This window comes from Balaenoptera ricei, chromosome 1, assembly GCF_028023285.1.
Source record: "Balaenoptera ricei isolate mBalRic1 chromosome 1, mBalRic1.hap2, whole genome shotgun sequence".
Taxonomy (NCBI): domain Eukaryota; kingdom Metazoa; phylum Chordata; class Mammalia; order Artiodactyla; family Balaenopteridae; genus Balaenoptera; species Balaenoptera ricei.
Window position 1 is genome coordinate 192,716,121 of NC_082639.1, and position 19,876 is coordinate 192,735,996.

Genomic DNA, 19,876 nt, shown 5'->3' on the forward strand with positions numbered 1-19,876 from the left:
GCGGCGAGCCAATCCCCGCACACTCTAACGCCCTCCGCCTGGGATCACTTCCGCCGTCGGGCCAGGCCCCGCCCCGCTCGCCCGGCGTCGCGGAGCGGCGGAGTCAAGATGGAGGAGTACGCGCGCGAGCCTTGGTGAGTCCGCCCGCCGCCCGCCGCCTGCCCCTCTGCCCCTGCCCGGCCCCCGGAGCGAGGCCGCTCTCAGCCGCGGGCTCGGCAGCGCCGGGGGCCGTGGGCACCCGGGCGTGAGCAGCCGGCTAGTCAGCGGGGGCCGCGGGGGCCGCGCCAGGTGACCTTGCGGCAACTCGAGGGCGCCCCGTCTCGGCTGTGTGGCCCCGGCCCCTGCCCGGCCCGCGGGTCGGGAGCAGCCCCTCTGCCCGCCGGCGACCTTGGGCTCGTCCTTGCGCTCGGGCGGCTCGGCCTGCGTGGGGAGGAGGCGGTGCCCGGGGAGGGTCCGCGTGGGCGCGGCGGCCGTGGTCCGGGCTGGGGTTTCCCCGTGGGGGAGGGGCGGCGCGGTCGGGGAAACGGGGAGAGTAGCGTGTGTTCTCGAAAAGCCGGCGACGGGGCTCTGTTCATTCGGCATTTAGCGAGGGGAGGTGGTCTCTGCCCCGCGCTCGGTCGGTCCCAGGAATGAAAGCATAGAGGAGTCAGGCACGCACACAGTTTAAGGCTTCGGAGGTCATGAGTGAAAAATCAAATCTTGTTTTTTGGGTTAATCACCTGTGTTTTTTGAAAGAGCAAGAACCAAGGTGTTCTCCAGCTGTGTGAAAAGGCCCAGGGCTTTACATTCTGACCTTGCCAGCATTAGCCATGTTGCCTGCTTTGTGCTTTTTTTCCTCCCTGAAATAAGATACAGAGTGTATGTTTCAGCGCCTCCCAACTGCTTAAATTTACCTTCTCCAAAGGTAGTGGTCCCCCTTCCTGGGTTGTGCTCAGGTGTGCGGGACTCAGCATCTGTACGCTGCTGTTGTCACCTGCTCTTGGCTATGATATCGTGAAGCAGGTTGGCAAGAGGGGAAAATACTTGACTTTCTTGGGTTAAAGATGTTATGGGAATCATGAATTTTCATCTACTGCTTCGTTAGGTGGCCCCTTTGCTTTCTCAGTACATATGTCCTGAAGCAGTACAGTCAGTTGTCTGGTTGGTTTTATACTCAAAACTGCTTTGATCTTCTGGACTACCCTGTTTTGTGAAGTCATCCGAGCACAAACTATAAGCATCTTTCTCCTCCCTCTGCACCCGCCCCAACGCCATAGGCAGCCTGAATTCTTTCAAACCTTCCACCTTTCATTTCCTATTGTCAGGATCTTACCTGGCAGCCTTAATGCCTTTTACAGTAGTTTCCTAATTGCTTTCCTTTTCTTCAGTCCTTTTTAATACATCATAGGTACTTAATCGTCCTAAATACTTTTTAATCATGTGTTTTCTTTTCAGAAGCCCTAGTCTATAGGATATAGTGGAAAGAATTTGGGGCCTTTGGTGTACTAGATTTTGTATTTAAATTGGTTCTACCAGTTATTACCTATATGACCTTGGGCCTCTGTTCATCTGTAAAATGGAGAGGAGACAGGAATACTCTTCTGCAAAGTTAAAAGATTAGGGAATCTCTAAGAAAATAAGCTGGCTTTCTTGAAAATCAGGTTATTTGCACTATAAGGCACCTGAAACATAGTTGATACTTAATAAATGATAACTTTAACCTTGTGGTTAGTTATTGGTTCCCTGTTGCCCTATATTTGTCTGGCATTTACATTTAGAGTCTGGCTTCAACCTTCTTTTTCTGTATCCATCACTTCCCTGCAGGAACCTTGATTTAGCCAGACTTAGTTCAGAAACTATTTCCATCTTGCCTTTGTTTTGGACGTCCTCTCTTGGAATACTGTGGCTGCTCTCTGATCTGAATCCTGCTATTCTTTACTGATTTTTTAAATACTCATTTTCATTCTGATTGTAGGATCATTTAGGTTCGATCATTTAGAGTTAGTGACTCTCCTTTGTCTTTCCTTTTTACTTTTTTTTTTTTTGGCCGCAGCACGCAGCTTGTGGGATCTTAGTTCCCCAACCATGGATCGAACCTGGGCCCCGGCAATGAAAGCACCGAGTCTTAACCACTGGACCACCAGGGAATTCCCTATCTCTTTACTTCTATTAATGTTTCTACCATTTTGAAGAAATTTTCCTAATCCTTTTTAGTCTCTCAGAGCACTGCTTCTCAAACTTTTAAAGTGAAATCAAGTCACCCGTGGATTGTGTTAAGCTGTAGACTCTTGATTTAGTAGGTCCTGAGTGGGACCTCCCCAGGGCCTGCATTTCTAATGAGTTCCCAGGTGTTGCTGATTTTGCATTTAGGCCTGCAGGAAGCAAGCCTTGGGTAGCAAGGCCCCGAAGCATCAGGCTGACAGTTGGAACATCTGCTGCATGAGATCGTCATTCTGTACAAGCTCCTGATTTGTGTTAGACTTGGAAAGGACCAGGTGTTTCGTGTCGATCTGGCAAAGTGAGAAATTACTTACTATTCAGATTCTTCAGCAGCAACGATGCGCTGAACTCACACGTTTACTTGAGCAGTTGGATTGCCCGTAGGGTCGGTACAGCATTTTACCCTTGACACTGCAAAAGACATTTATGAATTGAACTATTCACAGACTTGTTTTTGTTTTTGTTTCTTTTGGCCATGCCGCGAGGCTTGCGGGATCTTAGTTCCCCAACCAAGGATCGAACCCAGGCCACCACAAGTGAAAGTGCCGCGTCCTAACCGCTGGACTGCCAGGGAATTCCCATTCACAGACTTTTTAATAAGCCAGATTCCTAGAATAGTGGTTCTGTTCTACTGATCAGATTACTCATGTCATTGTGCTGCATGAGTTAGGGTGCTGCATTTGGAAGCCGGGTGTACACATTTAACCTCCAATTATCAGATGTTAGAGGTTACCAGTGTGTTAAGTGGATCTGATACAAACTTAAGTTCCAAATGCTAACTTGGACTCAGTAAACCCAAAAAGAAGTTTTAAAATTTAAATAATGTGTCTTCTTCTGCTCCTGTTGAAACTTTATTCTTTGGGTCTCAGCTTTAAATTTTGCTACAGCTGGAGAGCTTTCCTTGATCCCCAGGCGACTGGGTCACCGTTGATTACAGTGTAATTTCCTAATGCTTGTTTATTTGCTTTTCACGGTGCCTTGGAATAGATGCACTAGTAGTTGAGCGAATGAATAAAGTGCTGTGAACAGTAGGGAGTTGAAGCCAGTTCCATTCCCTGTAGCTTAGAAGACTTGGGCTGAATAGATGTGGATCTGTTTAGAATCCTTAATCTTTGTATTTTATGGGCCAGATGTTACTGGTTGCAGTGAGCCCTGCCCTGGAATCTGTTGTATATCCCTTATTAACAAAGAGGGTTTTATGGTTTATAAATGAGAAATACGCTCATCTTTTTTTTTTCTCTCTCTTTTCTGTTCTTAGCCCCTGGCGCATTGTGGACGACTGTGGTGGGGCCTTTACGATGGGAACCATAGGTGGCGGGATCTTTCAAGCAATCAAAGGTTTTCGCAATTCTCCGGTGGTAAGTGGGTGAATGGTCTCATGTCATCATTACTTGAGACCCGTTTGCGAATGTCACTTGGGCCCCGTCAGTGGGTTGGAAGTGTGTTAGACTCCGAATGTATTTTTGGTTGCTTCCTTTTGTTTCCTCATAGGGAGTAAACCACAGACTACGAGGGAGTCTGACAGCCGTTAGAACCAGGGCCCCACAGCTGGGAGGTAAGCAGAATGTTGCCAGTTGTACTTCAGATGATTTTTTTCCTATTCTTTTGAAGATGAAACTCTGGTTTGTTTTCTTCTTTTTTAGAGTATACCAGTTAGTGATTTTAGTTTGGTCTAAATAACAGCTTGTCACAAGTTAGTATCTATGCGAATGCTTGATTTATGATTTATTTGGAAAGTTAACTTGAATTGTTGCATCCATTTGAAAATCTGTCCTTCAGAAGCTCAGTGGGGTTTTGTTTTTGCTTGGTTTCATTTGATTTTCCCCTCTTATCCAGACAGTGTGTCTGCAGCTTAGGTTTGTGAGGGTCAGGAGTGATAACTTCTGGGTTAGCATGAAACTGAGGAGGATGTGAGCAGAAGCCTTAGGGTGTGTGCTAGGGATTGATGGAGCGGGTGGGGCTCCCTCCAGGCTTAGCTTTGGGACGTTGTGCCGAGGTCAGCGCAAAGGTGGAGAACGATTATGTTCATCACACTCTTTAAGCTCGGTAACTCAGAAGCTGGGAGAGGAGAGAATAAGAAAGCTGGGAGCTTCTATTTGCTTGCAAACATACAGTCAGGCTGAAGAGACCACATATAACACATGAAATGGGCTTAGCACTTTCAGTCGTTCCTTAGTGATTTTGTGCATCAGAAGAAATAATCTTCTCTGTTTTTATAGCATTTGTTTTCTTTAGAAGATAGTAGCCAATGTCTGTTGTTTATTGAGTGCCTGCCATGTGCCAGGCACTCCAGGTGTTTTACAGGATTATTTTATTTAGTCCTCACAGCAACACAGGAGGTGAGTACTATTATCTCCATTTTCCAGATGAGGAAATTGAGGCTCCGAGGGTTGAAGTGATGGTGTATCTGTTTCCTGTTTTTCTCTCTGTAATAATTGTACACCCTGGAAAGTAAACAGTGACTAATTTTCCTTTGTTTTAATGGTTACCATGTTGTTTAAGAGTGATAAGTAGTAAAAAAAAAAAAAAAAAAAAAAAGGTACACACCAAACCCTGAACCTTTGATAAATGCAGAAGTCATACAGGTTTTAACAGGTTTCTTGAGAGGCTGCTTCTATCACATGCATTTTCAGTGAATAAAAAAAACAATCAGGTAACTGTCACAGCCAAGAAGAGCCTAAGGAGGTATGACTACCAAATGTTATGAGGTGTCCTGGAACAGAAGAAGGACATAAAAACTAAGGATATGTGAATTAAGTATGGACGTCAGTTAATAATGTGTCAATATTGGGTTGCTGTGACAAATGCATGGTGCTGATGTTAGATGCTGGGGAGACTGGGTGTGGGGTACGTGGGAGCTGTACCATCTTCACAGCTTTGCTGTGACTCTGAAACTAGTCTAAGAATAAAGGTTTGGTTAAAAAACAATCAGGGTGAAATAGAGGAAGAGTAGGTTGTGGTGTGAGTGAATTGGGGTCAGCCTTTTTAAGGAAACTACTGAGGAATCTTTATGGAGTCTTGAATTTGAAAAGTACTGGGATGGCACTTCCAGTTAATTCAGTGAGCGTTTACTGAGCTCTTCCAATTAAGCTCCTGGGAAAAGGCAGTGTGGGAAAGTCATAGTTGTGTCCTGAAAGGTCTTGTATTCTCATAGCGGAAATAAGACATGCTTTTGATATGTCCCCATTATGCTTCCAGCCCTTCCTTGCATTTTGGAACAAGATGTTCCAGGCTCATCTTGTACTTTCCCTGCCTGAGTGTAGAGTCAGCTGTCCCCAAGGAGTCCTGCTTCCTTCTAGTTGAGAATGGTACTTAGGAGCCAAAATCTTGGCACTAAGTGTATCATTGCTGTGGGGCATTGCTGTTCCCAGGCCTTCTTAGGAATGTACTGTATGTATATGAACACACACTAACCACGTACACATACATACACAAGTTTGTATCTATGTTTCTGTATATCTATACGTATTAGGAATCATGGGTTCACACGGATACCTCTAACTCCAGTCCAGCCCCACAGATTCATTCTCTTTTCTCTTTTCATATGAATACTTTCCTCCTTGCCTGACTTGGGCTAGGGCACCCCATAACAGGCCACCCTTCCACGTGGGCACACTGATCTCCAGGCACGGGAGTGTCCATCCTGTGGACGCCTCCTCACCCTGCTCTGGCTGTGGCTGCCTGCACGGGGCCACCCTTTCGTGTGGACTCGTTCTCCTCTCTCATCAGCTACCATAGCTACTCTGGCAGTCATTCTTGGCGTGGGGAGAGTTCAGACCCTTGTGAGGGAGTGGGAGAGCCTTGTTTGAGGAATTTGGTGAGATAATTCTAATACACCTGGACATATCTCTCTCCCAGGCACAGAGCCACTGAGTTAGAAGGACGGACTATTTCATTTGTATGTAGTATGTGGTATTTAGTGTTGGACCGAAAATGAGGAGGCTCAGGCATAGTTTATTATTATTTTTAAAAAATATTTATTTGTCTCCTCCGGGTCTTAGTTGCGGCACGTGGGATCTTCGTTATGGCACGCAGGATCTTTTTATTTTATTTTTTTAATTAATTTATTTTTTAAAAATTTATTTATTTATTTATTTTTGGCTGAGTTGGGTCTTCGTTGATGCACAAGGGCTTTCTCTAGTTGCGGCGAGTGGGGGCTACTCTTCGTTGCGGTGCGGTGGCTTCTCTTGTTGCAGAGCATGGACTCTAGGCACGTGGGCTCAGTAGTTGTGGCCCGTGCGCTCTAGAGCACAGGCTCAGTAGCTGTGGTGCACGGGCTTAGTTGCTCCACGGCATGTGGGATCTTCCCAGACCAGGGCACGAACCTGTGTCCCCTGCATTGGCAGGCAGATTCTTAACCACTGTGCCACCTGGAAAGTCCCCAGGATCTTTTTAGTTGCAGCATGCGGCATCTTTTTCTTAGCCGCGGCATGCGGGATCTTTTTTTTAGTTGAGGCACGTGGGATCTTTGTTGCCACATGCTGGATCTTTAGTTGCGGCATGTGGGCTCTTTTAGTTGCAACATGTGGGATCTTTAGTTGCGGCATGTGTGTGGGATGTAGTTCCCTGACCAGGGATCAAACCTGGGCCCCCTGAATTGGGAGCATGGAGTCTTAACCACTGGACCACCAGGGAAGTCCCTTGTGCATGCTTTAACTGGTTATATCTGCTGGATTTAACTCACAGGGTGCGCTCTGGAGAAGGGTGCTGGTGATGATCTGGTTCAGACAGTTGGCGGAACCCAGTTTATTGTCCTTATTAACACACCCGTGCTGCTGTGAGGTTTCAGAGGGTGAAGGATAACCTGACAAGGGCTCCTCAGTGCAGTTTTTCTTCTTTCTTTAATCTTAATATAAGAACTCTTCATAGAGTGTTAAGTCATGTGTATTCATTTTAGAAGATTTGGAAAATAAAAGCACAAAGCAGTGAAATTGTCTGTTATCATCTGTCACCCAGAGATGCTGACAATTAAAATCTTGGTGTTGCCTTTTTATGTTTTGTGTGTACTTATACATGTGTATGTGTGGGTGTTTGTTTTTTATTTTACAGAATAGTCACTGTGTTTAGGAAGAGTTTAAAGTGCAAAGTAATCTGACTTAGGGTTGCTTTTAGTTTCATGCTTGAGGAGTAAAGGATAGAAATGAGAGAGGAAAGGTAATTCCCGTTCCCTTGAGGTTCCATAATTCGAACTGTTTGTATCACCCTTTTGCCCTTTATGTGTATTGGCTTACGCCTGTAGTACATCCCAGAATAGCCCGGTTTCTTTTGTGTTCACGTTGGTGATTTTCGTAGAGCAGGTGCTCAGTGGCACTGACTGAAGAAAAGAAAAATAGAGGTAAGATGAAGCTTTAGTAAAAGAAAAGAAGGAAGGAGGAAACTTTTTAAACAGATGCACAGTCTTCTGAAAGGGGGTTTGAATGGGTTTAGCCCAACTCTTTTAGTCCTGGCTTATTTCTTTTAGGCTTTGGGCCATTGCTGATTTCCCTGCTGATGTAATACAAACCAAGCTTTATTAAAAAGATAAGTATTCTGACTCCTGTTCGGTGCTTATTCAAACTTGTTTGCATGTGTTTGTGAGAGTTTTAAGAATACAGTGAGTGTTGTTATTTAAGCTTGTTTTTGACTATTACATTTAAAGTCTAAAATTTTAAAAATGAAATTTATTTGTTTTGTTTTTAAATAAAATAGGTAGCTTTGCAGTTTGGGGAGGTCTGTTTTCCATGATTGACTGCAGTATGGTTCAAGTCAGAGGGAAAGAAGATCCCTGGAACTCCATCACGAGTGGTGCCTTAACAGGAGCCATCCTGGCAGCAAGAAGTAAGCAGTCAGAGACACACGCATTGAAGCCAACCTCTGCCTGAATTTAGGGACATCTGTAGTAGATAAACTGAGCATTGTGTAACTCGGTATAGTGTGAGTGTATGTGGTGATTTGGGGGGAAAAGTAAAAGGATCTCTTAACTTGGAATGTTGAGAACAAGAGAGCCTGGGGCTCTAACCAGTGATCACCGTGGGTAAGAGCAGTTCAAGTTCTGGTTCTGCCACTTTCTAGCTGTGTGACTGGGCAGTTTCTCTCCTCAGTCTCTGGAGTTAACCATCGTACCTGTCACACAGCATTGTTATGAGTGAAGAGCTTAGACCCATCTTCTGGGTCTTTGGGACAGAGAGCAACCTAGAATCCCTTTGGGCGTAGTGGGTGGGCCCAGGAGTCAGCACCCTCTTCTGTGAAGGGCCAGGTAGTAAATGTGTGGGCTTCGTGGGTTGTGAGGGCTTCCGTCACATGTACTCAGCTCTGCTGTCATGAGCGCAGCCTAGACAATACGTGAATGAACGCACATGCTGTCCCAATACAACTTCATTTACACAAGCAGGCCGTGGGCTGGATTTGACCTGCGGGCCATAGTTCGCTGACCCCAGTCTTGGTCAGCGAGAAAGGGGGTTTGAGAACGGGGGGTAGCATGGAGCCCTATGGACAGGTCTTTGCTTTATGGTATCTTACATTAACCTGGATTTCTGTTGAAGTAACCTCTCTGTTCTCAATGTGCTCAGACGGACCAGTGGCCATGGTTGGGTCAGCCGCGATGGGTGGCATTCTGCTAGCTCTCATTGAAGGAGCTGGTATCTTGTTGACAAGATTTGCCTCTGCCCAGTTTCCCAACGGTGAGTCGTCTTTCTGCCTAACACCACAGCTCAGACGTTTGAAATGGTTTCCCGATGTCTGCTAAAATGTGGTAGTTTGAGATCTTTGCATCACACATGAATACGCCGTGCTTCGTGAGGATTCTGGTAATAGGCTGTGGCTCTGCACAGGTGTGGGTGCAGTTAGCTGTGTTTAATCTCAGTAACAGAATGCTTTGGCTAGATGATGCTATCGATCTTTCCTTATAGTTCTTAGGGTTTAGCAGTGCTCACTTGCTCATTCTAAGAAATTGCCGATCATTTCAGCGGTGCGGGAAGAAAGGTCCCTGCAGACGTGGAACAATGATGGCCATCAGTCGCCAACTTATTACTGCCTGTGTGGGGGGCACCGCTCTAGCTGCCGGGGGCCGTGGGAGCGTCAGGCTGACACGCTCACAGATAAGTGAGATCATCTGGTTGTGCTGCTTCCTTGAAGAAGGTGAAGTAGCGGGGGAAGGTGACTCGTGGTTGGAGGTCACTTAGGGCTGGAAGGAGAGTTTTTCTGAGAAGTTGGTGATGTAACGTGTTACTCCTGTTGCTCTCGCGTGGTGCAGGGGAAGGTGAAGTGGTGCGCGGTTAGTGGTCCACAGGCCATCACCACGTGGTCAGGGAGTGTCTGCTCAGCCGTTAACGTGTGCAGATTCTTGTAACTTAGAAAACTTGAGTTGTCTAAATGGGAATATTCCTTGACATTGGAAGGAAGCAGAAAGACACTGAGGATCATAGTGGGGAAGAGCTGACCTGGCATTTGGGGAAGGAAATATGCAGAATGGTGAGACTTGTTGAAAGTTATTTTTGGAGCTTCGAAAGGATTCGGCATAGAGTTAGGGACAGGTCACAGCTCCCGATTCGATTTGATTTCCCTGAGGCACCAGGCGAGAGATTCGGTGTCTTTTGGGCACGGTTCTGAGGCCTGCTTCTCGTGGCCAGTGGATGACCCGGGTGACTCCTGGGCCCTCGGTCCTCGCTTCTGTTTTCAATCATTATTTCTCACTGAATACTCTGTTGTGATGGCCACTTTCTTATTTTGCTTTTTAGTTTAGCACTTTAGTGTGAAAGACTTCACATAAGATGTGAGAAAAGTTCCATGTTTGCAGAAATTCAGAAATTGATAGAACAAGAACTCAGTCACACTGTCTTGTAGGATTTAGCCTTGTTTGCTTGGGTTTAGGCTTCTTTCCTCGGAAGGAGTTCTCTAAAAGAAGTGCTTTTTATTTTAGACAGGAGGAGTGTTTCCGAAAGGCTATGCGGGGGCAAAAATCTTTGAAAAGTTAATCATATTTTTCCAGTTAACTTACATGAAAGAGTTCTTAAAACAGAAAGATGAGATAAAACTGTATCGAAATGGTAACAATGGTTATTTTTGGTTTATCTTTTTCACCCAGTGTCTTCTCCAGCTTTCTGTAATGAACAGATATTTTTAGAATATAAAAAAAACAAACCACTGGAGTAAAGTGTTGGAAAGAAAGCCCTCTTTACCACTGTCCTCTTTCTCTTTTCCTTCCAGATATTTTTTAGTCTGCCTCAGTTTCCCTGAAGAAAAGAGGAGTGATTATTCCCATTAAAGTCTTTTTTTTAAAGAGCCACATTTTTTCTTAGGTCACAGGCCGTCTCATCCTTTGAAAGCAAATACTACAACACTTAGTTCTGCGCAAGCTAGGGGATGGGGGTGTCTTCCTATTTCAGGACCCATTCCTTACTTAGTTGTATATAAATTGTATTACTGAGTTCTCTTGAAACATGACTAAGGTACTTAAACTTTGTGAAAATAATTTTAAATAGCTACTGAAAAATACATCAGGAGGTGTGAGGGATTCGTCCAGTCCTGATATGGCAGCTTGTTCAGCAGTTGCTTTAAAACTGGCATGTTGTTTCTTGCTGTAATTATTCCATCTGACTTTGCTGGCATAGCATTCGAGAGCTGCTCATTCTGGAGCAGAAGGGACGCCAGGCTGCCATATGTTAAGGCGCTCTCGTGGGAATCGGGCAGCTCTACAAAGAAATTCAGATTACAGCTCTGATGCAGCACTTTTTTTTCTGAGTTGATTGATTTGCTCTCTACAGAGACTTGTCCCTTTAAATTACATAATATTCAGGTGGTGTTTAAATTCCCTCTTAATTGCAGGTCCTCCGTTTGCTGAAGACCCCTCCCAGTTGCCTTCGGCCCAGTTACCATCCTCACCTTTCGGGGACTATCAACAATACCAGTAGGACCTCTCTCCCAGGACTTCTGTAACAGAATGAGCTGCGGTTCAAGGAAGGATTTCAGAAGGTCAAATTCAGTCTGTTTTTAAAACTGTAGGTGGGACAACTATGGCCAAATAGGCTGTGAAGAGACATTTAGAACATTTTTCTATTTAAAGGAACGTGGGGGGCGGGGGAGGGTCTTAAAAGATAATACATTTATTTATTCACACTTGGATTGCGTTTGTGATCAAAATAAATGTCTGAAATCTTTAGAAGGAAAAACAGTAAGTGCTTGGAAGATGAAGGACCAGTGGCAAACAGCAATGAAGCATGACCATCATTTCCTCGGGGACCTCTCTGCCTGGTTTTGTTCTGTTAAACAATAAAAAACGCCAGGAGATTGCTCTTTCTATTAAGATAAGTTGCAGAGTTCTACTTTTCATCCTTGAATTCAAATAATGCAGAGTCCACTGAAAGTTGCACGTGGTGCAGTCACCAAGGATTGGTCCACAGCAAACACTTCTGGGCTGGAAGGCTGCGGGAAAGTGCTTAGCCTTCTCCTTGCAAGTAAAAAAATATGCCACGTCTTGATTTTGAGGGTGTCGGATACAAAACTCTCTTCACCTCTGAAGCTACTGTGTCTTGATTCTTAATCATCAGAAAAACTTCCTTCTGGTATACCCAGTTCTGTATGAGAAGGTTCCTGGAGGGCATAATAGCCCTGGAAAAGTTTGGCGTTTATGGTATGCTGGAAAGTAAAATACATGCTGTTTTTAATGTGTTGCAAGTCCCCTGAAGCTGATCTTTGTCGAGGGTGTGTTTTGGGGTCTGGCCGGGCCTGGAAAATGGATTAGCATTTCAGAATAGGCCATTTTACTGGCTGTGGTGGAGATGCCATGCGGCCTTACAGGAGGCAGGCTGTTACTCCCCATTTGCCTGCCTCTGTGTGAAATGGAGAGCAAATCCGTGTGGGTGTGGTGAGCACACGCATATTTTGGCCCAGTGCCACGTACGTAGTAAGCATTTAATTTACTAATGCTGGTTCGATCTTTGGTAAAATATACAGGAAATCATATCATTTTAACCATTTGTAAGTGTACAGTTCAGTGGAATTTAAATTAGTGTAACAGTCACCATTGTGTATCCCAAAACTTCCTCATCATCACCAACAGAAACTCCCCATCCCGCCTTCCCCCAGCTCCTGGTAACCACAGGTCTACTTGCTGTCTCTGAGTTTGCCTATTCTGGGTACCTTGTATAAGTGGAACCGTATGATGTTCGTCCTTCTGGGTCGCTCTTTCTTCCTGGAGCATCATGTTTTAAGGTCCGTCTGTGGTGTAGCATAAACCAACACTTCGTGCCTTTCGATGGCGGAGTAATATTGCATGGTATGCAGAGATCACATTTTATTTCTCCATTCATCCATTGATGGACACTTGGGCTGTTTACACCGTGTGACTCTTGTGAATAACATGGGCATACAAATATCTGAGTCCCTGCTTTCCGTTCCTTTGGGTGTAGACCTAGGAGTGGCGTTGCTGGGGCATGTGGTAGTTCTATGTTTAACTTTTGGAAGAAGCACCAAACTTTTCCACAGCGCTGCACCATTTGACATTTCCACCAGCAGTGCACGAAGGTTCCCATTTTTCCACATCCTTGCCAACACTTTTATTTTCCTTTAAATAAATACATTATAGCCAGTCTAGTATGTGTGATGTATCTCATTGTGGTTCTGATTTGCGTTCTTCTGGTGACTAACGTACCGCGCTTATTGGCCATTTGTAAGTATTTGGGATTTGTCTTTCAGTCTGTAGCTCTTTTGACTTCCAGGAGTAAATGTAAGGAGATGTTATCAGAAGAACAGTTCAAAGCTGAGGGCATGTTGAATCGCAGATAAAATGCTTTACATTTCTTAAGGTCTCCTAAACTCTTAAATGGCGTATGGTTTGGAAAGTAAGTTCCTTGTGAATTCGGAGTCTGACGGGTGTGTGTATGTGATGCTGGTGTGTTTTTGCCATTTTATTGGTTAACTCAGCATATCTGAAGCAATCCTTGGTTACAGATGAATTTTCTGGAAGGAGGGGTGGGGGGGAAGAGAAGAAGCGTGAAAAAGACGGAAAACCAGTTCCTTTTGAAGAACTTGACATTTAATTCCACAATATGTGGGACGGCAGGTAGAAACCCCGAAAACCTTTCCCGTTGTTTCCCTGCTGCTTGCCCCTCTCGTCCTTGGCGGACGCCCCCTTCCTCTGTCCCGCACTTAGGAGAGCTGCTCTCTGGGCAAAGCCTGCTGCCCACCTGCCTGCTGGGGCTTGGCCTGAGCGGAGCGGCTCCGTCTCCGTGACGTGTCTAGTGTGGAGACAGGGGGCCGGGGAGGAGAGGTGAAGGGGGAAGCACACTTCATTCCTCTGGTTTTCTACTGGAAGCCTCGTGCCGTCTGCGTTTCCAGGCACAGGTGTTTCATAACCGCCCAAGAGCGTCCTCGTGTGCTGTGTCCTCTGCCTGCCCCCGTTTATCCAGCGGGCTCGTTCCTGGTGGTCTGAGGACCAGCTCGAGCGCCCCTGCAGCCTCCCGTCCCCTCTCCGTGTCCTGTTGTCGCACTCTGCACAGCAGGAGGAGATGGTGAGCGGTTTGTTTTGTTTTCTCTCCCCCACCTTTTTCCCCAACATTTTTTCAATGAAAATATCAAACCTGTAGAGTTGAGGTTCACAGTGAACAAACATATACCCATCACCTAGCTTCTATGATTAACTTTACAATACTTTACCGTTGTGTACCTGTTCACCTATCACCCGTTTCCTAATAAAATTGAAATTTATGAAATCCATTGATAAGCTTTATAAGATGTGATTTAAAAAAAATTTTATTGGAGTATAGTTGATTTACAATGTTGTGTTAGTTTCAGGTGTGCAGTAAAATGAATCAGTTATACATTGATTTTTTTTTTAAGTTTAGCAAATAATAGAAACCAGGTAGTCTAGATTCTAATAAATATCTTAAAATACCTATGTGAAATGTTTAATACATATTCTAAAACTAATTTTGGTGTACAAGAACCCAGAATAAAAGGTAAAATCATGAAAATTGTTTTAATTACCAAGATAAATGCAGAAACAAGCAGACAGGAAGGAATTTTTCCCTAGGTCTTTTTCTGGAATAATGGAGTGGTTTCCTCAGTTTCAAGGTTGAAATGCTCATCAGAAAGATCCCATCTGCTTCTCCCTTTTTTCCTTAGTATCTGACACTTCGTGTGAAATTGGCCTGAAATAGTGAATTTCTGAGTCAGGGTTGGAACACGTGGGTTACAGCTGCATCTGTTGAAAGCCCATCTGTTTTCTTATATGAAATGTCTGCAGATTGTGACGGCGTGGTCACAGCTCCACCATGTGGTGCATTAGTTTTAGAACACACAGTACTTTGCTGCTGGTTTTGCTTTGTACAGTACCTTATCTTTTAGAGAAAAAGTCAGCCACCTAAGGCTCAAGGGCCAAATTTACCCTGCTGCCTCTTTTTGTAAGGCCTGTGAGTGAAGAATGGATTTAAAATTTTTCTAAGGGTTGAAAAAAAATCGAAGAAAAATGTTTCATGGCACATGGAAATGACATGAAATGAAGATTTCGGTGTCCATAAATACAGTTCTGTTGGTGCACAGCCATACCACGTCTTCACGTTTTATGAGCGACTGCTCTCATACGACACAGCAGAGTTAAGCGGCCGCGTCAGAGACCTCAGGGCACACAACTCCTGACATGTTTGCCCTTTAGAGAAAAAAAATTGCTGGCCTCTGTTTTAGAGCAGCTAAAAATAAAAAGATTTATTTTATCTAAACTGATTCCATTTCTAGCACTCCTTCTTTTCTTTGTGTGGACCCAAGTTCTTCTCTGGTATCATAGTACTTCTGTCTCAGGAGCGTCCTCTAACATTTCTCATAGGGTAGGATTATATGGGTGGATCCAGATGGATCCCTAGGGATGTAGTGGGTGGCATTATAGGAGAGGAGCTTTTAGATAAAAGCTCCTTATGCCCTGAGCTTTTATAGTGGGCAGTAGCATTCCCGCTTTTGCCTCTGAGGGAGACATTACCTTTATTATACTAGATAGTGAGCGTGACTTCCCTTTGCTCCAAAGCGAGACCCTGTCTCTGTCTTGGAAGGGTGTAAGCCAGTTTACCAGCCTTACCACTGTGGACGTTTAGGGCTGGATAGTTAGTTGTGGGGACCTGTCCTGTGCAATGTAGGATGTCGGATCCCTGGCCTCTGCCCACTGGATGCCAGCAGCACCTCCTCTCCCAGTTGTAACCACCAAATGTGTCTCTCGATGTTGTCAGATATCTCCTAGTGGGCAAAACCGGTCCTGGTTGAGAACCATTATGATAAGCATACCCTTTGCTCCAGAGGAAGTCACCATCTGTCTTTCAGAGTGGCTCTCTATACAAGCATCCTCCACCAGATGGTCCAGAACAAAGGGCACTCAGCGGCTCATTTCTGCAAGATGTGCAGAAGCGCATGTGATCCGTGGAGAACTGGCTCCCAGCGTTGGTTTTAACTTAATTGCATTGTGATTAAAGGAATGTTGTTCTGTGTGCCATCGATTCTTTTATTTGTTGCGAGTTTTTCATGGCCTATCTATGGTTAGTTTTGTGTGTTTTCTCTAATTGTTAGGTGCAAAGTTTGGTGTGTGTTGATTAGGTCAAGATTGTGACATTTTTGTACAGATCTTTTATGTCTGTATGACTTTTGTCTGTTTGATCTGTTAATTGCTGGGGGAGGTACGTAAACCTCTCTGTTGGCGGATTTGCCCATTTCCCTTGTAATTCTGTTAACTTCTGCTTTCTATAGTTTGAGGCTATACTGTTAGGTACATGCCCAGTATGTGAGCTAGAACACTGACGAGTAGTTTACGTCTGGGTATTTATGAGCTCTGCTTCCTCCAGCCTAGGGTAAGTACCATCCTCTCCAGCTCATTTCCTTTTTTTCCTTGATTTTTAAAAATCATACTACATATTTTCCCATTTGTTGGCTTGTGAGTTATATTCATTTTATATTCCTTAAGTGATTTTCTTGAAAATCTTAAAACGCATACCTAAGAAAAAAATCTCACATTTATCCCTCTCCCTCTCCTCCTGATAATCCAAGGAGTTTAGAATGCTTCAACTTCAATCACCCCCTCTTCTTATATACATTTAGTCTAATATTTTCATTTTATTCTGATTCCCTCATGCAAACATTATTAATATATATTTATTATTGCTGCTTTATACAGTGTTTAAATTTTCCCACTTTTTTTGCTCACCATTCCTTTTTTCATCTCATTTTCCTTCTTGAAGTAATTCCTTTAGAAGTTCTTTAGTAGGAGTCTGTTGATGGTGAACACTGAATTTTTGTCATCAAAAAATTTATTTGCCTTCATTCTTTTTTTTTTTTTTTTTTTAATTATTTATTTATTTATTTATTTTATTTTTTTGCTTGTGTTGGGTCTTCGTTTCTGTGTGAGGGCTTTCTCTAGTTGCGGCGAGCGGGGGCCACTCTTCATCGCGGTGCGCGGGCCTCTCACTGTCACGGCCTCTCTTGTTGAGGAGCACAGGCTCCAGATGCACAGGCTCAGTAGTTGTGGCTCACGGGCCCAGTTGCTCCGCGGCATGTGGGATCTTCCCAGACCAGGGCTCGAACCCATGTGCCCTGCATTGGCAGGCAGATTCTCAACCACTGCGCCACCAGGGAAGCCCTGCCTTCATTCTTGGATGATAGTTTAGTTGGGTATACAGTTTTAAGTTGACAGGTTTTTTTTTTTTTTTTTTTTTTTTTTTAAATTTATTTATTTATGACTGTGTTGGGTCTTCGTTTCTGTGCGAGGGCTTTCTCTAGTTGTGGCAAGTGGGGGCCACTCTTCATCGCGGTGCGCGGGCCTCTCACTATCGCGGCCTCTCTTGTTGCGGAGCACAGGCTCCAGACGCGCAGGCTCAGTAATTGTGGCTCACGGGCCCAGTTGCTCCGCGGCATGTGGGATCTTCCCAGACCATGGCTCGAACCCGTGTCCCCTGCATTGGCAGGCAGATTCTCAACCACTGCGCCACCAGGGAAGCCCCAGTTGACAGGTTTTTTTCCTCAGTGTTTTGAAGATAATGCCTTCTGGCTTCTCTTGTTGCTAATGAGAGGTCTGCCCTTGGTCCAGTTTCCATTTGTCGTTTTTTTATAAGAAACCTGTCTTTTTTCTTTGGGTATTCTTAAGACCTTTATGTCTTGGTCTTCCTCAGTTTAACTAAAACATGTCTAGGTGTAGATTTATTTTTATATTTTTGCTTGCAATTTGTTGTAACTTTTAAATCCTTAGAATCACACTTTCATCAATTCTAGAAGATTTTCAGCCATTATTTCAAAATGTCCAAGATACGTTGCATTCTAAGCATTCAAAAGTGAGGGAAGGAGAAACGGAAGGAAGGAAAGAGAATGGATGGGATGAGAATGCTCTTATCCCCAGGGAGACGTGAACGCTGAAAGGAGAAGCAGCATAGTTCCACAGATGCTTGACTCTGCAGCCAAGGGTAAAAGGCCCTCGGGACTTCCCTGGGGGTGCAGTGGTTAAGAATCTGCCTGCCAATGCAGGGGACATGGGTTCGAGCCCTGGTCCAGGAAGATCCCACATGCCGCAGAGCAACTAAGCCTGTGTGCCACAACTCCTGAGCCTGCGCTCTAGAGCCCGTGAGCCACAACTACTGAGCCCTCGTGCCACAACTAGTGAAGTCCGCGCACCTAGAGCCCGTGCTCCACAACAAGAGAAGCCACCGCAATCAGGAGCCGTGCACTGCAACGAAGAGTAGCCCCCGCTCGCCGCAACTAGAGAAAGCCCCCGTGGAGCAACGAAGACCCAACACAGCCAAAATAAATAAATCAAAAAAAAGAATCCGCCTGCCAGTGCAGGGGACACGGGTTCGAGCCCTGGTCCAGGAAGATCCCACATGCTGCGGAGCAACTAAGCCCGTGGGCCACAACTACTGAGCCTGTGCTCTAGAGCCTGCATGCCACAACTACTGAGCCTGTGCTCTAGAGCCCACGAGCCACGACTACTGAATCCTGTGTGCCTAGAGCCCGTGCTCCGCAACAAGAGAAGCCACCGCAATGAGGAGCCCGCGTACCACAGTGAAGAGTAGCCCCTGCTCGCCGCAACTAGAGAAAGCCTGCGCGCAGCAGTGAAGACCCCACACGGCCAAAAATAAATAAATAAATAAATTTATGAAAAAAAAAAAAAAAGGATAAAAGGCCCTCCTCCTCCTGCAACACTTACCTGGAAAGATCAGGCCTGGTGTCTCTCCTTGCTTCCCGTAGCATCCTGTTTTTCCCAGGTCACAGCACAGCACATGGAGTTGTCGTGACCTTTTTCCTTGTCTCTAGGTTAAATTGTGAGCTGGCCCGTGAGCACCACCAGGACAGGGGCGGTGCCAGGCTTGCTTCAGTTGTATCCTCAGCACCCAGCCCGGTGGCTGGTGTATGCAGATGCTCAACAAAACCGCATTGCATAAGGGAATGAATAATTTGAGGGTAGATATATTGAGTGACTAATAAGTACCAAGTACTGTGCTCAATGCCACAGAAAAGTGGTTTTCCAAAGTTTTTGGATTTCACTAGCCAGTAAGTTAAAAAAAAAAAAAAAGAAAACTAACATTGACCTCATATGGAATTAAAAAATATCTACTATAAGCATTTCATGAAATAAAATGTATTTTAACAGTGTAAAAGTAGGAAGAACATACTAGGATACTATTTCCTTTTATGAAAAACTCCCTACATTGTCTCTTAAAATTTCATTTCCTAGCTGATCCGTAAAAATCTCACCGTCGAGTGGCTACTAGTCACAAAAGGGCGACTGCAACCGCTGGTACAGGAGAGAAACACAGCAGGAAGTGTGTGTACCTGGCTCAAAGAGCTGTCCCATTCAGGAGCGGGGGACAAGCGGCACAGCAGACGCCCAGCCTTAAAGGTGCTGTGCTTGTCTCCATCCCTTGGCGGAAGGACAAAGGACTCGCGCGCCCGGAGTCCCGGGAGGACCCCCATTGGTGTGGAATCCCGTGCTGTTTCCGATTGAGCTCTCACAGGTAGCTCGAGAGATAGTATAATTCCTCCTGTTTTACAGGTGCACAAAGAGACTTGAAAAGAGTCCCCTTTCTTGGGGGAGGTTTGCCCAGGATGACACGGCCCTAATAATTGGGCGAGCGCCGAGCTTGCGACCTCCAACCCGGACCCTTGCGATCGGGCTCAGTGCGGCCTGCCTGGAGGAGTAGGACACGGGAAACCTCAGTAGAGAAGGGCCTGGGGAACATCCCAGTGGGATGAATTCGGGCCAAGATGGATCAAATTGTTCCCCCCCCCACGCCCCCCCGCACGCCTGTCGGAAGTCCTGAGACGCCGGTGCAGAGCTGGGAGTGGGGGAAAAGTCAGGAAGAGAGGCGTGGCCCGGCCGCGTTCCGGGGCGGGGTCTGCACGGTGGGGCGAGGCCGGAGGCAGGGTCCGGGTGCGGCTGTACCGGGGCCTTGGCAATCGGCGGGGCGTGGTCTGAGCTTTGTGGCGTGGTCATGCCGGTTCCGGGCGTGGTCTGTGGAGCGGGGCCTGCACCGGTGCACGGGGGCCATGGCGAACGGCGGGGCGTAGTCTGAGCTTTGGGGCGTGGCCATGCTGAGTGCCGGGGCGAGCCCAGCGCTGCCTGTCGGGGCCCACGCGGGTGCGCGGCAGAAGCGCCGGGGACCACGACAAGCGGCGGGGCGGGGCCAGGCCTGCGGTGGGGCGGGGCCTGCGCGCTGGGGCAGGAGCTGCGGCGGCCCGG

General features: G+C 45.9%; 1 protein-coding gene across 1 annotated transcript; it reads left to right on the top strand.

Annotated features, from left to right (window-relative positions):
* Nucleotides 1–60: 60 nt before the first annotated feature.
* Nucleotides 61–12,768, top strand: TIMM17A (translocase of inner mitochondrial membrane 17A). The gene is made up of 6 exons (XM_059943392.1): nt 61–134; nt 3,458–3,557; nt 3,691–3,754; nt 7,888–8,016; nt 8,748–8,858; nt 11,002–12,768. Exons 1-6 carry the CDS (start codon nt 109–111, stop codon nt 11,085–11,087), a joined length of 516 nt encoding a protein of 171 aa, XP_059799375.1. The 5' UTR covers nt 61–108; the 3' UTR covers nt 11,088–12,768.
* Nucleotides 12,769–19,876: the final 7,108 nt, after the last annotated feature.

What these genes read in the sequence shown, in the direction of transcription:
- TIMM17A (XM_059943392.1), top strand. Translation starts at nt 109, where the DNA reads ATGGAGGAGTACGCGCGCGAGCCTTG. An exon ending in GAGTACGCGCGCGAGCCTTG is followed by an intron (nt 135 to 3,457) that starts GTGAGTCCGCCC and finishes TTCTGTTCTTAG; the next exon opens with CCCCTGGCGCATTGTGGACG. An exon ending in CTCTGCCCAGTTTCCCAACG is followed by an intron (nt 8,859 to 11,001) that starts GTGAGTCGTCTT and finishes TCTTAATTGCAG; the next exon opens with GTCCTCCGTTTGCTGAAGAC.